The 14,792-nt window shown below is 50.4% G+C and overlaps 4 protein-coding genes across 9 annotated transcripts; 3 read left to right on the top strand and 1 right to left on the bottom strand.

Moving 5' to 3' along the window:
• The first annotated feature begins 11 nt into the window (after nucleotides 1-11).
• Nucleotides 12-4,220, top strand: HSPA5 (heat shock protein family A (Hsp70) member 5). The gene is made up of 9 exons (XM_085239456.1): nucleotides 12-147; nucleotides 324-456; nucleotides 672-903; nucleotides 1,131-1,268; nucleotides 1,479-1,591; nucleotides 1,680-2,070; nucleotides 2,363-2,600; nucleotides 2,763-2,930; nucleotides 3,332-4,220. The coding sequence occupies exons 2-9, from the start codon at nucleotides 341-343 to the stop codon at nucleotides 3,892-3,894; spliced, it is 1,959 nt and encodes a 652-aa protein (XP_085095582.1). The 5' UTR covers nucleotides 12-147; nucleotides 324-340; the 3' UTR covers nucleotides 3,895-4,220.
• On the bottom strand, nucleotides 3,627-7,337 carry RABEPK (Rab9 effector protein with kelch motifs). 4 transcript variants are annotated; one of them, XM_085239458.1, is made up of 8 exons: nucleotides 7,204-7,337; nucleotides 6,983-7,128; nucleotides 6,760-6,912; nucleotides 6,497-6,658; nucleotides 6,004-6,153; nucleotides 5,735-5,884; nucleotides 5,206-5,483; nucleotides 3,627-4,570 (listed from the first exon to the last, which is right to left on the bottom strand). In XM_085239458.1, the coding sequence occupies exons 1-8, from the start codon at nucleotides 7,257-7,259 to the stop codon at nucleotides 4,511-4,513; spliced, it is 1,155 nt and encodes a 384-aa protein (XP_085095584.1). In that variant the 5' UTR covers nucleotides 7,260-7,337; the 3' UTR covers nucleotides 3,627-4,510. The 4 variants fall into 4 exon arrangements, with proteins under 4 accessions (XP_085095584.1, XP_085095583.1, XP_085095586.1 ...); XM_085239457.1 differs by having other exon boundaries at nucleotides 7,201-7,335; XM_085239460.1 differs by having other exon boundaries at nucleotides 5,290-5,483; nucleotides 7,201-7,335.
• Nucleotides 7,338-7,379: 42 nt separating this feature from the next.
• On the top strand, nucleotides 7,380-11,101 carry PPP6C (protein phosphatase 6 catalytic subunit). The gene is made up of 7 exons (XM_003211348.5): nucleotides 7,380-7,515; nucleotides 7,631-7,726; nucleotides 7,801-7,866; nucleotides 8,090-8,231; nucleotides 9,133-9,212; nucleotides 9,355-9,564; nucleotides 10,420-11,101. Exons 1-7 carry the CDS (start codon nucleotides 7,441-7,443, stop codon nucleotides 10,666-10,668), a joined length of 918 nt encoding a protein of 305 aa, XP_003211396.1. The 5' UTR covers nucleotides 7,380-7,440; the 3' UTR covers nucleotides 10,669-11,101.
• A 69-nt stretch (nucleotides 11,102-11,170) lies between these two features.
• Nucleotides 11,171-14,750, top strand: ARPC5L (actin related protein 2/3 complex subunit 5 like). 3 transcript variants are annotated; one of them, XR_014887303.1, is made up of 5 exons: nucleotides 11,171-11,401; nucleotides 11,656-11,728; nucleotides 12,110-12,286; nucleotides 13,382-13,454; nucleotides 14,150-14,750. XR_014887303.1 is itself a non-coding variant. In XM_085239463.1 (4 exons), the coding sequence occupies exons 1-4, from the start codon at nucleotides 11,262-11,264 to the stop codon at nucleotides 13,394-13,396; spliced, it is 405 nt and encodes a 134-aa protein (XP_085095589.1). In that variant the 5' UTR covers nucleotides 11,171-11,261; the 3' UTR covers nucleotides 13,397-14,750. The 3 variants fall into 3 exon arrangements, 2 of the variants coding, with proteins under 2 accessions (XP_085095589.1, XP_085095588.1); XM_085239463.1 differs by having other exon boundaries at nucleotides 13,382-14,750; XM_085239462.1 differs by lacking the exon at nucleotides 13,382-13,454 and having other exon boundaries at nucleotides 11,183-11,401.
• Nucleotides 14,751-14,792: the final 42 nt, after the last annotated feature.

Raw genomic sequence — 14,792 nt, 5'->3', positions numbered from 1 at the left:
GTAGCAGCCGGCCAATGAGCGCGCTCCAGCGAGGGCACTGCGGCCAATGGCGAGCCTCCACGAAGGAGTAACGAAGGGTATATAAGGGCGTGCGGCGCGGCCTAGGTGTTCAGCGGCATTTGGAGACGCGGCGGTTTGTGGGTGACGGTAGGTGCGGTGGTGGGGCCTGCTGCGGCCTGCCGGGACCGGTGGGGCCTGGGGAGTAGGTGGGGGGGGGAAGAGTGGCTGCGGAACCGGACTGAGTGCTGTGGGGGGTAGTGAGGCTGGGTTGGGTCGCGCCGCGCATGTGGCGCCTCCATTTTGTGACCTGCGTCCCTTGGCAGGGCGGCGAGCGGGCGGCATGAGGTACCTCCTGTTGGCGCTGCTGCTGCTGGGCGGCGCGCGGGCGGACGACGAGGAGAAAAAGGAGGACGTGGGCACGGTGGTGGGCATCGACCTCGGCACCACCTATTCTTGGTACGTAAGGAACCGTCTGTCGTGGGGATGGGCGTCGCGGACAGGGGGATCAGGGTGGGGGGGGGGGCCTGGGGTGAGTGGCTGCGGTGGGGGGGAGGCGGGGCGGGAGGGACGGACGGAGGGATGGATGAAGAAGCTGTGGGCCCCGGGGAGGGGCCTGGCAAGAGCAGGTTGGGGGGGACCTTTACTGTCTGACCGCTCTGTTTCTCCTTCAGCGTGGGTGTCTTCAAGAACGGCCGTGTGGAAATCATCGCCAATGACCAGGGGAACCGCATCACTCCATCCTACGTGGCATTCACGCCTGAGGGGGAGCGCCTGATCGGGGATGCGGCCAAGAACCAGCTGACATCCAACCCTGAGAACACTGTGTTTGATGCCAAGCGGCTCATAGGCCGCACCTGGAATGACCCCTCAGTGCAGCAGGACATCAAGTATCTGCCCTTCAAGGTGTGCCTCATGAATGAGGGAGTGGAAGGGTTCTAGATTTTGTGGTCAGGAGTGGGCTGCAGGAGCTGTGCATCTCTCTTGACTGGGGGGGTATAGTAGGTAAACAACAGTGCTGTTCTGAGCAGTCTGTGGTGTTTTATAGCCTTCCTAAGAAGGGTTATTAATATCTAGAGTACAGACTCTACATTTAGAATATCTGGAATATACCAATCTGTTTCTCGTTTCAGGTTGTTGAAAAGAAAGCTAAGCCGCATATTCAGGTTGATGTTGGTGGTGGACAAACAAAAACATTTGCTCCTGAAGAAATTTCTGCCATGGTCCTGACAAAGATGAAAGAAACTGCAGAGGCTTATCTGGGGAAGAAAGTAAGTTTGAATATTTATAGCAGGAACTTAAAATAGCAGCTTTAAAAAAGCTAAAGATAATCTTGTGGTCCCAGACTTTGTTCAGTGCTGTTGGCTTCTTAGGCAGCCCAGTTGGATGGGCTCAGCTAAAATGATTTCTTGCTATCATAGTGATAAGACTATTTCTGAGGTACATAGGTTTCCTTAACCTAATTGTTTTATTTTCTGCAGGTTACTCATGCTGTTGTTACTGTGCCAGCCTACTTCAATGATGCTCAGCGTCAGGCCACAAAAGATGCTGGTACAATTGCTGGATTGAACGTGATGCGCATTATTAATGAGCCGTAAGTAGCCTAAACTACCTTGCCTGCTGTGGTTATCTGGGAGTGGGGTCTGGTAATCAAATTTCCTGAACTGGTTACTTCCATACAGAACAGCTGCTGCCATTGCATATGGATTGGACAAGAGAGAGGGTGAGAAGAACATCCTTGTATTTGATCTGGGTGGTGGAACTTTTGATGTCTCCCTCCTGACAATTGACAATGGAGTCTTTGAAGTTGTGGCTACCAATGGTGACACACACCTGGGTGGAGAAGACTTTGACCAACGTGTTATGGAACACTTCATCAAACTCTACAAGAAGAAAACTGGAAAGGATGTCAGGAAGGATAACAGAGCTGTACAGAAACTAAGACGGGAAGTAGAGAAAGCAAAGCGAGCCCTGTCATCCCAGCACCAAGCTAGAATTGAAATAGAATCCTTTTTTGAAGGGGAGGATTTCTCTGAGACACTTACTCGTGCCAAATTTGAAGAACTGAATATGGTAAGCTTAGAAAGCTAAAGCTACATTCCCTGAGCTCCAAATTAATGACTTGCTAATGGTGTGGTGTGCTGTTTCACGTAACTTAGTTACATTTAAACAGAGCAAGAATAACTCGTTACTTCCCAGGGTATTTGGGGCACTCAGCATGTTACTGACAGCTAAGGTCTTCGGAAAGCTGATGATGAATCTGTTGATGATCACACTCTCTAATTCTTAGGGTACCTAAGGCTGCTTAGTTCTAAAAACAGGCATGGGGAATGCAGTCTTACTGTATTAACTTTCTTCTTTCTAGGATCTGTTCCGTTCTACAATGAAGCCTGTTCAGAAAGTTCTGGAAGACTCTGACCTAAAGAAGTCTGATATTGATGAGATTGTTCTTGTTGGTGGTTCTACTCGTATCCCCAAAATACAACAACTTGTTAAAGAGTTCTTCAATGGGAAAGAGCCTTCTCGAGGCATCAATCCAGATGAGGCTGTAGCCTATGGTGCAGCTGTTCAGGCTGGTGTTCTCTCTGGGGACCAAGACACAGGTAATGACAACAAATAGTATTGTTGGCAGTGATAGAATTGAGTTTTCACAATCATAAGAAGCTTAATGTCTCTAATTCAGACTGCTGTTGCCAGTGATAGGCTGTTACGCTCTTTCAAAGAGAAGCTGAAGTCAGTCATGCTCTGCATGATCTTCTTTACAGGTGATCTGGTGTTGCTTGATGTATGTCCTCTGACACTTGGCATTGAGACAGTTGGAGGTGTAATGACTAAACTGATCCCAAGAAATACTGTTGTTCCTACAAAGAAGTCTCAGATCTTCTCCACAGCTTCTGACAATCAGCCGACTGTGACAATTAAGGTCTATGAAGGTGAGTGCCCTCTGGGATGGACCATGCAGTAGAGCTGAACTTTCTCATTCAGATTTATGCTTGCCCCCTATCTTGTCAGAAGGCTGTGCGGTGCTGTGGAGAAGCTTACGCACATCTCCATGCAGAGAAGCTTGGTAACAGTGCTAGCTCAGGCTGTTCACCAACTAGCTGCCTGATCAGAGCTGTCTCAGAACTCAAAAACTATTCCTGTGGTTCTTTTCAAATAGTTATTCAGTAGTTGTGTTTGAAAGAGCTTTTCTTTGGAGTAAGGTACTGTAGGCATCTGGGCAGACGTCAGGTTGGAATTAAAACCTCAGCTTTGGAAAGCATGCATCTCAAATCAGGTATTGCACAAAGTGTAAACAGTACATGAAACTGTATCAACTTTTTTTTTTTTTTAGGTGAGCGTCCCCTCACCAAGGACAATCATCTTCTGGGAACTTTTGATCTGACTGGCATCCCTCCTGCTCCTCGTGGTGTCCCACAGATTGAAGTTACCTTTGAAATAGATGTGAATGGAATCCTTCGTGTCACAGCTGAAGACAAGGGCACTGGGAACAAAAACAAGATCACAATTACAAATGATCAGAATCGGCTTACACCAGAGGAGATTGAGAGGATGGTTAATGATGCTGAGAAGTTTGCTGAGGAAGACAAAAAGCTTAAAGAACGCATTGATGCCCGGAATGAGCTGGAGAGCTATGCGTATTCTTTAAAGAATCAGATTGGGGACAAAGAGAAGCTGGGTGGCAAGCTGTCATCTGAAGACAAAGAAACAATAGAAAAGGCAGTAGAGGAAAAGATAGAGTGGCTTGAAAGCCATCAGGATGCAGACATTGAAGACTTCAAATCAAAGAAGAAGGAGCTAGAAGAAATTGTTCAGCCAATTGTTAGCAAGCTGTATGGAAGTGCAGGCCCCCCTCCCACTGGTGAAGAAGAAGCAGCAGAGAAGGATGAGTTGTAGATACTGGCATCTCTGAATGTTATGTGTGTATATATTGGACTCAGGAACACTTGTTAAAATATTGGACTCTTAATTTGGAATGTAACTTTGAATCTTCACTTGTGAGTGGAGCTGGAAATGCTAGCCCAAAGTGGCTGTTTACTGCGTTTCGTTAGCAGTTGCTTGATGTCTGGGGAGGGAAGGGTAGCAGGGGTGGGAATGTAAATGCAAAATGGGTTTAGAAATATTGGCCATGGAAGCATTCTATTTAACAGCTTGGTCATGTGAATTTGGTGTAGAACTTTTCTACCTGAAGTGACCACAATAAATTTGTTATTTACACTGGATTTTGTTGTAGCATGTAATTTGTATTGACACGGTTCAGGTTAGCTGTCCTAGAGTCTTAATATAAAGAAGGCTGCATAAAGCTACGCTGATCCTGCTTGGTGCTAAAAGATGGTTACACTCCTCTCCTTTTCTGTACAGCTTTTTTTTTTTTTTTTTAAAACATCAAACAGGCTGTAGCAAACAGCTCCAGAAGCGTGGACTTAGTGCTGCTATTTGAATGAGAACTACTTACAAGCACTGAATTGTTTCTGCAGTGTAGCATTGCACTTAGAGCTAATTACACTGTATGTTACAAAGCAAAGTAGCTAACCTGAATACCCAACGGGTTACAAGTGCTTGTAACAGTAACCTAGAGGAGAGAAAGGTACCTTGTTAAACTTGAACTAGTAAAGCTGGTACAGAAACAAAGGGGACAAAGCTCATCTACCAATTGACTTTTCTGAAGGGAAAAAAAAACTAGCCTGCACCAAAAACTGGTAACAGCTACCTCAAGGTCAGTCTCAACTGCACTTGGGAACTACCGTTGTCATGTGTAAACAGAGGTAGCAAATCCAGCTCTATAAGCACCTTTGAAAAGTGGCTTTTCTAATGCAGGGGACTCAGGTTTCTTACTTATTTTCAAAATAGTATAAGACAAATACCCTTAATTATCCCCCAGATCTTTGCAGATAACCTTAGCTTCGCAAGTGGAAGTAGCTTTATAGTCAACTAGGAGCTTCAGGGAGAAAGCTGCCCAAAACCACTGCAGCCTTCAGCTTTTCACTTTCCAGCAACTGCTGAAACCACAGCAGCTGCAGCCTTCCAAAGGGGCTGACGTACCTACTTGTGAGCATGACTGTGCACAGAAAGCAGGACCGCCACCTTATGAGGGCAAGAATTTGTTTATTGGAAATAGAGACCTTAATCAGACACTGCTACAAAAAACTTCTAAGGAAAGGGATGGTGCTGTGAAGGGCTGCAGCTGGACTATTCAATCAAACTTACAATGCAGTCCCTATATATCTCTGCTTGTGTATCCATTCCACCAAATATTAACAGCAGATGCATCATTGTGTCTTCAGTACATGCCTTCTCATCCTGGCCTCTGCAGAGGTGCTCAGCTCTGTCACCAGCTGATGCAGTTGGCTCAGCTTTATCTTCCCTAGTGACAGCTCCTGAATCAGCATTGTTGCCAGCCCGCCAAGGAATGACACACATGGCATGGTCCAGTCTCCCAGCAGGCAGAGGAGAATCAAACTGCAGGAGTGTCCACTGCTGTTCCTCTGCAGTACAAAAATACATTGACATCTTAAAACATCACTTAACGGACTCAAAAGCCATGCTGGAACAGTCCCATTGCTGATTATACACTAGTCTGTAGTACCATCTAGCCTTAACTATTAGGTCTTGCACTGGTATATTTCCAGTGCAGTGACACTGATTGCTAAGAGAACGAAGCCTAGGAACTAAAACTACAATGTATTTTCAAACAGACTGGCATTTACCATTACAAAGCTGAGAGAAGTCTCCCTACCTATATGATACTTGTATGTAGTATCTAGTGTCCCATCTGGACCTATTCCACCAAAAATGTATAAGTGGTCTTTAAACACAGCCGATGAGTGGGATGCCCGCCCTCCTGGCACATCACCAGTGGCTGCTATCTTAACCCACTTCATGTCTGCTGTTGGACAAAAAGAACAGAGATATGGTTATGCATTATTCAACAAAACAAACAAACAAAAAAAACCAAAGCAAAACACAACACAGCTATTGTTCTAAGGTACTTATGGCCCTACTTACTTGTATCAATGCAGAACAGATCATTGTAAAAAATATCACCAGCTAAACCTCCGTGTATGAAAAGCTTGGTCCCAACTGCAACAACAACGTGTCCATGCCGAGGAGAAGGGGGATCGCCATGGGTTTCAGGCTGAGTCCATGTCAAAGCAACTGAAAAATGGGAATGTGTGTGTATGAGGAGGAAAACTGACAGCTCTACAAGCCAGTGGCCCCTGAGTCTCGCTGGGGCTCCCTTCTGGTGCATGCAGGGCCATAGGAACGAACAGAACAATACCAACGGTTCATGAGAAGTCCCACAGCATTTTCCATCCCAAATCTTTACACTGCCACTTCGGCCCAAATTCCCCATTACAGTACAGAGGTGAGCACGCATCAGCAGCAACCTTCACTCCTCCATTTAAACTTGCAGCCAAGGCTGACAAAATCTGGGAGGCAGACCTCCAGTACAACGGTTATTTCCACCGCTGGCACAGCCGGTGACACACAGAGGTACCTGCGTCAAAGACGTGAAGCTGCTGGTCTTTAACTGGCTCTGCTCCCTTGTCTCCCCCTCCGAAGACATACAGACAGTCTCCTATAGCTGCCGAGGAGGTGTGGAAAGTCCTGGGCAGTGGCGGAACACCCCTCACCTCGGGACTCTCCCAGGTTCCTATTTCTAATTAAGAAAGCAAACACGGCAGACACGCATGAGCTCCGCAGGGCCGCTCCGTGCCACGGCCCGGACCCACGCCCGCTCCGCCGAGGTCCGGCACTCACCGGGGTCCAGCACTTGGACGCAGCTCCGGTTCCCGGCCCGGTGCGCGCCGCCGAACACCCAGAGGCGCTGGGGACGGCAGGCGGACAGGAACGTGGCGTGCTCGTAGCGCGGCCGCAGTCCGGTCCAGGCAGCCGGGGCCCAGAGATGCGCGCCTGCGGGCCGGGCGGGGCGCGGTTAGGGGGAACGGCGGTGGCCCCGCGCCCCGCCCGGCCCGGCCCTCACCCAGCTCCACGAAGTGGGCGTCCGCGAAAGCGCCCGCGGGGTCGGCGCCGCCCAGGAGGAGCACGCGGCCCGGCCCGCCCGGCACGAAGAGGCAGCCGTGGCCCACGCGCCCGCGGGGCCATTCACCGCGCGGTGCCAGCCGGTACCTGCGGGGAGCGACGGGCGGTGCTCAGCCGCGCCGAGAGGCAGCCGGGACCGCGCCGCCACCCCCCGCTCACCACTTGCCCGCCTGCGGGCGGCAGCCCGGCTCCAGCAGCGGCAGAATCCGCGGCCCCATGGCGGGACCGGGCCGGGCCGCTCCGAGCACGGCCCTCAGCGCAGGGCGGGCCCCGCTCGGCTCCAGCCGCCACCTTCCGGTGCGCGGCCGGAAGTGCACGGAACTTCCGCTGGCGTCCGAGGCCCGCGCCGCTTCCCGGAAGTGGAGGGCTTCGCTTCCGGCTCTGAGCTGCCGTCCCAAGATGGCGCCGCTGGACCTGGACAAGTACGTGGAGATCGCACGGCTCTGCAAGTACCTGCCCGAGAATGACCTCAAGGTGGGCGCAGGCGGGGCGGGGCGGGGTCGGACGGGCGGCGGCGGACGGTGCCGGTGCCGGTACTCCACCGGTGCTGCTAGTGGTGGTGGTGGTGCTACTCACTGTGCTCCCGCAGCGCCTGTGCGACTACGTGTGCGACCTGCTGCTGGAGGAGTCCAACGTGCAGCCCGTCTCCACGCCCGTCACCGTCTGCGGGGACATCCACGGGCAGGTAACGGCGCGGCGCCGGGACACGCCTCAGTGCTCGGTGCCGCCGCCCGCGCTGACGTCTGCCCCATCCCGCAGTTCTACGACCTGTGCGAGCTGTTCCGGACCGGCGGGCAGGTGCCTGACACCAACTACATCTTCATGGTACGTGCCGGTGCCACCTCGTCCCTCGCAGCTCGCGTCGGGCCCGGACCTGTGCTGGGCGTTCCGTGCGGCGGCTGTGCGGTGACAGCGAGCCGCCTGTCGGTGGGCTGCAGGCTCCCTTCAGCATCAGGTTTCTTTGTGCACCGAGGAGTTAAAGCGACTGTCGCTTTGCATTTTTCAGTTTTGGTGTTTCTTTATTTATAATTTTGTTTTGACTTTGCAGGGTGACTTTGTAGATAGAGGTTACTATAGTCTTGAGACTTTCACTTATCTTCTCGCACTAAAAGCTAAATGGCCCGATCGTATCACGCTGTTACGAGGCAATCATGAAAGCAGGCAGATAACGCAAGTGTATGGATTTTATGGTAAGACTTTACCCAAGTGATTTCTGAATGGGGGCTAGCATGCCATAAACAGCTATCTCATATTTCCCTTTTAAAATCTGCTTTGTGTGCAGCATTATGTGGGGCTTTGCTAGAACTGGGTGGGAAGTGGTTTCAAATGTTAACACTATTGTTGTGCTCAAGAAGTAAAGGTGTTTTAGTCCATCTCTAGCCCATCTTTTCCTCCAGCATCTCAGTTTTTCTTTGCATTTGTTTTTTTGTTTTTTTTTTTTTATGATATGCTTTGGTATCTTTTAATGAAAGATTCTACATAATTCTCTTTAGGTATAACTGAAAATCATTGTCACATATAGGCTGTAACCTGCTTTCTTCTGGATAACATGCCATAGTGTGTCAACAAGAGCATATATAAATACTTAGAAGCCTCATGAGGCTCCAAAGAAATATTTGTCCATCAGTTTTATTGATACATTTGTGTAGCTGTAAACGAAGCTACCGTAATTCTTATTTGTAGTGAAGAGGACTTTAATTAGCCCTGATAGGTTCACTGTTTCTGCTTTGCTTCTCTTGCATGAAACGTGATAGTATAAACACTGCTGGGTGAGCTGAGGGGCCGTTCCCAGGCAATCAGTGGTGGGAAACTGCTAAGGTGCTGTCAGTCGTGTTGCTTGAGATCTTTTTTCTCTGTTGCTGAAGTAAGAAAAAGCAGTAGATACTGAGGTCCTTTCCCTGCTGGTGGACCACAGAAGCAGTGAAGAGTGCTTCCCACCGAGTGCTTACTGGTTGCTCCCAGCTGTTTTTTATTTGTTTGTTTCCTTTTTATTTTACATCTGCCTTTTCAAGTTGTGTTCTGTTTGACTCTGATCATATTGTCTGAATTTCTTCTGGTCTGTTAAGAAGAAAAACATTCTCTATTTAACAGATGAGTGCCAAACCAAATACGGAAATGCTAATGCTTGGAGATACTGTACCAAAGTCTTTGACATGCTCACAATAGCAGCTGTAAGTGTAAACACCTCACTAAAAAGATACAAATAGATTGTCTAAATATAATTTATAGCATTGGTGGCCTCTGAGGGTCCTGCTAGAGAGGTTCTGGGTTTGGTTGAAATACCCAGTGTTTTGTGCTTCTTTTTCTGTCCAGTTAATAGATGAGCAGATTCTCTGTGTGCACGGTGGCTTGTCTCCAGACATCAAGACGCTCGATCAGATTCGAACCATTGAACGTAATCAAGAAATTCCTCATAAAGGCGCCTTCTGTGACCTGGTTTGGTCTGATCCAGAAGATGTAGATACGTGGGCCATCAGTCCGCGAGGAGCGGGTTGGCTGTTTGGTGCTAAGGTGACAAATGAGGTAATGATGCGATTCTGTGCCGCATTCCATAATTGCAGGTGTGAGATAAAGTGTTCAGCTTTACTGTAGTGACGAGTGGATTAAGGAACTTTCCTTGAGAGGAAGCTGAGAGTTGGTGTGGAGGTGAAGGAGGTTTTCTCGTGACTTATTGTCCTTTCAAAAAGTGCCAAGTGAGATCATACACAGATCTTGCTTTTAGAAAGTATAATGCAGTGAGAGTAACTAGAATTACTAGGCTTTGTTAGAATACTTTTCTAATGATTTGGAAGAAGAAATACTATTTTTGTTAATAATCTTTGACTTAATTTTTGTTACTTTGCAACATAAGCAGGCTTCTTGAGGCTAAGACCTATTGAACTTCCCAGGCTTCTGAACCGGCCCTAAGATGAATTCCTGACTCATGCTGTGCATTGTTCTTTGTGGTCCTCTGCAGCATATTCAGGAAGGATTGAAAGGTGTGGGCAGCACAGGCCTAGGCACCGCGGCTGTCCCGGGCAGGAGCGTTTCTCACTGTTCAGGTTTCAAAAGCCAAAGGTGCCTTCTCTGTGCTCTGAGAGGAGAGGTTTGCTCCCAGCCCCGTCAGCTCAGTCCCAGCTCTGGGGTGCTGCTGGGGGCGCTGGGCACAGGGGATCCTTGCATGTGGGTGGGGGCAGCAGCGCTGTGCTGGGAGCACAGGGAGCATCCTTAGCACAGCCTGCACCTGTCAGACATCTTGGGAAAAACCTCACAGGCAGGTCAGTGCTGGCGGTGCTGGCAGTGCTGCAGCCCATAGCTGAGCCCAACAGAGCTGCAGGAGCGCTGCGTGGCAGGAGCTGCTGCCCTCGCAGAGTTTTGACACACCTTTTTTCTTTGCAGTTTGTCCATATCAACAACCTGAAACTCATCTGCAGAGCACATCAGCTGGTTCACGAAGGCTATAAGTTCATGTTTGATGAGAAATTGGTAACGGTGTGGTCTGCTCCCAATTACTGCTATCGCTGCGGAAACATTGCTTCAATCATGGTCTTTAAAGACGTAAATACAAGAGAACCAAAGCTATTCCGCGCAGTCCCAGACTCAGAACGAGTGATCCCTCCCAGGACAACCACCCCCTACTTCCTCTGAGCCGCCCCCGCCTGCTGCCCCGTCCCTCCTTCTGCCCCTTGACAATATACTTTTTATTGAGCACTTTGCTGCTGAAATGCTGCCTCTTGCCTTTTTTATTTGTAAATTATCTAAATTTATTGTGCATTACGGTGTCTGTAGCGATTTCCTTTTCCCCCCCTCCCCTGGATTGAGTTGGGCGGAGCTGCACCGCGCCTGCGGCGTTCCGAGCGCCGCGCGCCGGGCCGGGGCGAAGCGTTTCTGCTTGACGACGGCGGCGCCCGGGGCCGCGCTCATCCCCGAGTGCCGTTGAGGTTTTTTGTTTCCCGTAAATCTTAAGAGGTTTCAGCAGCAAAGTTTCCGCAGCGCGGGGCCGTCGGGCCGCATCGCTCGCGCCGCCCGGTGTGCCGCCGCCCCGCACTTTGTACATTAAAGGAATTGTTCTGATTTTTCAGTCGCGCGTCCTCTCCGTGCGGCGGGGCGGCGCTGTGCGGGCCGGGCCGGCGGGGGGCGCCCTCCGCTCCCTTCTTCTCGCCGGGGGCGGGGCGGGCTCTGCGCTTCCGGTTCCGGCGGGGCGGAGCGGCGGAGGCGGTTCCGGTTCCGGATCCGACGGCATGGCGCGGAGCACGCTCTCGTCCCGCTTCCGCCGCCTCGACATCGATCAGTACGACGAGAACCGCTTCGTGGAGGAGCCCGAAGAGGCGGCGGCGGCCGAGCCCGACGCGAGCCCCGAGGTGGAGGCGCTGCTGAGGCAGTATCCTTCGGGCGGGTCCGGCCCGGCCCGCGCTGCCGTCGGGGGCCCCGGGGACGTTACCGGGGCGGGAGCGCGGCCTGCGGCTGCCCGGTGCCGCCCTCCGTACCGCCCCGTCCCGCACCGCTGCCGCCCGGCGGCCGTAGTTTCGGCTGCCGCGTCCCCTCGGCCCGGCGGACTCCTCCCCTCCCCCCTCCCCGGGTCGCGCCGTGTCCGGGGCTCCCGGTGCCGCCGTTACTCCTTGACTCGCGCCGTAGAGGCGAAGCGCTGCGCGCGCTGCACGCGGCCCTGCGGAGCGCCCCCGCCCAGACGCGCAGCGCGGCCCTGAAGGTGAGTGCGGCCCGGGATCCGCGCCGGTAATGGGCGGCGTCCCGAGGTGCGGGGAAACGCGCCCGGCAGCAACCGGTGGCTGAGAGAAGAAGTCCCGAAGTACATCCGAGGGGATCTTGTAGTGTGCTGCAGAAGCGGGACGTTGGTCTCGGACTGTAGATTTGTTGCAGGCAATTCTGCAGTGCGCTTCGGGTGGCTCTCCCGAGGTGGGAGGACCAATAAGTTCGGTTTTAAAGAGCTCTTCCCTTCTTTCTTCTCACTATGGAAACTTAAGGTGCAAAATGTTCTCCTGTTTGGCTGCTCCGGGCGCTTTGCTGCGCGTGGCTCTCGGGGTCGTGTCCGGCTTTGCTGATCCTAACGGCGTTTTCCTTTCCTGTGCAGGAGCAGGCGCAGGGAACCATGCTCAAAGTCCTCACGTCTTTTAAAAGCAGTGAAATCGAACAAGCGGTGAACTCCTTAGACAGAAATGGTATTGACTTGTTAATGAAGTATATTTATAAAGGATTTGAAAAGCCGACAGAAAATAGCAGTGCAATATTACTCCAGTGGCATGAAAAGGTGAGTGCATGCTCTGGGCTCTCCATTTGCCATCAGTGCTTTCAGGAGAAGCCCCTGGAAGAGAGGTGTGCGATGAGGGCGATCCTCCCCTGAGGAGCAGTGCTTGGTGCTGCCTTCTGTCTTTGGTCTCTTAAGGTTGGGCTTCCGAAGCTTCTGCCAGTACTTCAGAGCTTTCCTCAGCCAGGAGGGGCGGGGTGTGGCAGAGCAGTGTCTGCTGCAGGAAGCGTTGTGCATTCTATCTGTTGGTGGTTTCCCCAAATAAGGAGCAAGAACTGGAAGCGGAGGTGTGATTGTTTGAAAGGTGCCTTTGGCTCATGGGATGCCCAGGGTGGCTCAAGTGTGACATTTTTTCATCAGTGAGGTCCCGTGACAGAGCACGTGTCCAAATTAATCAGGATGTAGTGAACCTGTTTAGTTTGCACAGTAAAGGCTTTGGATGTCTCTGAAGATTCCAGTGGAACCCACAGGGGCACTCTGTGGCATTTCTGTGGAAGGGTCGCAGGAGGGGATGTGCTGTGCTCACAGCTGGCTGCTGGTTGGTTGTTTGCAAAGGTAAGCTTCCTTCTTGTGAGGAGTTAAGACAGAAGTTGTGCAGTGGTGACTACAGGTACTAGCAGCTGTCCCCAGCCTTGCAGAATATTGATGGGCAGGAGGAGGAGAAAATTTTACAGGAAGGAACATGTTTCTGCTTGACATTTTGTGCTGTTCTTCCCACTGGAGACTGTTTTTGGGTCGCCATAGGTTGATGCTCCCAGTATGTAACATTACACAAGACTGCCCTGACTGGAAAGAAGTCAGCGCCCAGAACATGTAGACACATGCAAGCATCTCTTCCCCTTTGTTTTGAAAGGACCGTGACAGGTTTGCAGCGGGCTGGGCGCTGCTTTTCAGCAGCACAGGTAGGACACGCAGCTCAGCAGCACCGCCTGTCCCCTGGAAAGGCCCAGTGCCATCTCTCTGTCTGTCAGGTCTGGCATTGATCTGAGCAGCTGCTTTCCAGTCCTCGCATCCTTTTCCTTGCCTTAGGAAGATGTTTCATTTACATTAAGGATGCAAATGAAACCACACCAAGCCCTTCCTCCTTTCCTCATTCAGGAACAGAAGAGATGAGGCATTCTGCATCATCTGTGACACCGTGTCCTTCACTAGATGCAAGTCAGTTTGTAAGGTTTGGGAGAACGCATTTTAACCTTCACATTTCGTGGGATGTGTTGCCATGTTTTGTTTGCCCTTTGTTTCCTTGCTTCTTACATTTATAGCACGTTTATAGAGTAGTACTGCCTACGTATTGCTAAAACCCAGGTCAAAGAAGGCACTCATCTGTGTAAGTTCAGAGAGGATAGGGGGCATAGAGTTCCCAAAATCATGGCACAGGACAGGAACAGACTGAACGTGACAAAGGAATGAGCGTGCGGACATAGAACTTATTACTGCAGGAAGCTGAAGGTGTAAGCAGTGCAGAAGGCACCTGCACAGATGTGGAGGGGTGGAACAACTTGAGAACTGAATTTCCTGCTCTGGTGGTAGCAATTAGCATAAAAAATTGCTTAGGAGTTAACCAGTACAGTGCACATCTTGTGTGACGGAACGGTCGTACCGGCAGAACCACTGCCAGCCCTGCAGGCTGGTAAGAACAATGAAGGTTTTATCATGGAAACCTGATGCTGTGCAGTGAAGTTGAGTATCTAGAACTATTTGAAATGTGCCTAATGTCTGCATATTCTGGGAAAAAAAACTTCTTTGTTTTCCACAAGTAACTGTTCTCAAGTTTTGAGAATAAAAAGAGTGAAGTAGAGCCTGCTATGTGAGAGCCACTGGCTGCGTGTGACTGTGACACTGATCTTGTCTCCTCTCATCCCACAGGCATTAGCAGTAGGTGGCCTAGGTTCCATAGTAAGAGTTCTTACAGCAAGAAAGACTGTTTAAAGACTGTTAATTCAAACCAAGACAACCATCGGTTCTGGACCCAGAAGAAGAAGAAGTAGCTGAAGTGACACTGGTCCATCTTGATTAGAGACTGCAATCTACTGAAATACTTTGGAAACCTCCTCTTGGACTGCTTTTAACCTTAAAGGTGGGAAAAGAGTAAAGGTATTCCTGTATATTCTGACTATCACATACAGGAGCCAAGACATTCTCCTGATTGCTTCTTTTAAGGCAGAGAGAAGGCAAACTCCTGCCTCCTACTACTGAAAGTGAGCAGGTATTTTCAGATGTTGCTTTATCGAAGTGTGGTGATCCAAGATCCTGTCTGTACTGCTTATTTAAGAGGGAGCTATGGTCTTCACAGATGCAAGATTCTGACAGTTTATGAATGGGAGAAGGGTTTATTAGAAAGATGATTTTGTGTATATATGTGTGTATATATAGAGAGAGATATAGTCAGAGGACAGTTGGACTATGGGGTTGGTTTCATTGTAAAGTGCCTGCTGCATCAATAAAGTTCTTGGATCATACAAGTTAAGGCAGTTGTTGATTTCTGGCTTACTCTTAAATATGACACTCA

The sequence above is a fragment of the Meleagris gallopavo genome, chromosome 19, assembly GCF_905368555.1.
Source record: "Meleagris gallopavo chromosome 19, MGAL_WU_HG_1.1, whole genome shotgun sequence".
NCBI classification, from domain to species: domain Eukaryota; kingdom Metazoa; phylum Chordata; class Aves; order Galliformes; family Phasianidae; genus Meleagris; species Meleagris gallopavo.
The sequence above is the reverse complement of the archived record's forward strand: the minus strand, read 5'-3'. Positions and strand labels throughout refer to the sequence as shown.

What these genes read in the sequence shown, in the direction of transcription:
- HSPA5 (XM_085239456.1), top strand. Translation starts at nt 341, where the DNA reads ATGAGGTACCTCCTGTTGGCGCTGCTGCTGCTGGGCGGCGCGCGGGCG. An exon ending in AATTTGAAGAACTGAATATG is followed by an intron (nt 2,071 to 2,362) that starts GTAAGCTTAGAA and finishes TCTTCTTTCTAG; the next exon opens with GATCTGTTCCGTTCTACAAT. An exon ending in CTCTGGGGACCAAGACACAG is followed by an intron (nt 2,601 to 2,762) that starts GTAATGACAACA and finishes TCTTCTTTACAG; the next exon opens with GTGATCTGGTGTTGCTTGAT.
- RABEPK (XM_085239457.1), bottom strand. Translation starts at nt 7,259, where the DNA reads ATGGGGCCGCGGATTCTGCCGCTGCTGGAGCCGGGCTGCCGCCCGCAG. An exon ending in CGCCCACTTCGTGGAGCTGG is followed by an intron (nt 6,913 to 6,982) that starts GTGAGGGCCGGG and finishes CCCGGCCCGCAG; the next exon opens with GCGCGCATCTCTGGGCCCCG. An exon ending in CGTCCAAGTGCTGGACCCCG is followed by an intron (nt 6,659 to 6,759) that starts GTGAGTGCCGGA and finishes TTTCTTAATTAG; the next exon opens with AAATAGGAACCTGGGAGAGT.
- PPP6C (XM_003211348.5), top strand. Translation starts at nt 7,441, where the DNA reads ATGGCGCCGCTGGACCTGGACAAGTACGTGGAGATCGCACGGCTCTGC. An exon ending in ACATGCTCACAATAGCAGCT is followed by an intron (nt 9,213 to 9,354) that starts GTAAGTGTAAAC and finishes TTTTCTGTCCAG; the next exon opens with TTAATAGATGAGCAGATTCT. An exon ending in GTGCTAAGGTGACAAATGAG is followed by an intron (nt 9,565 to 10,419) that starts GTAATGATGCGA and finishes TTTTCTTTGCAG; the next exon opens with TTTGTCCATATCAACAACCT.
- ARPC5L (XM_085239462.1), top strand. Translation starts at nt 11,262, where the DNA reads ATGGCGCGGAGCACGCTCTCGTCCCGCTTCCGCCGCCTCGACATCGAT. An exon ending in CGCGCAGCGCGGCCCTGAAG is followed by an intron (nt 11,729 to 12,109) that starts GTGAGTGCGGCC and finishes TTTCCTGTGCAG; the next exon opens with GAGCAGGCGCAGGGAACCAT. An exon ending in TACTCCAGTGGCATGAAAAG is followed by an intron (nt 12,287 to 14,149) that starts GTGAGTGCATGC and finishes CTCATCCCACAG; the next exon opens with GCATTAGCAGTAGGTGGCCT.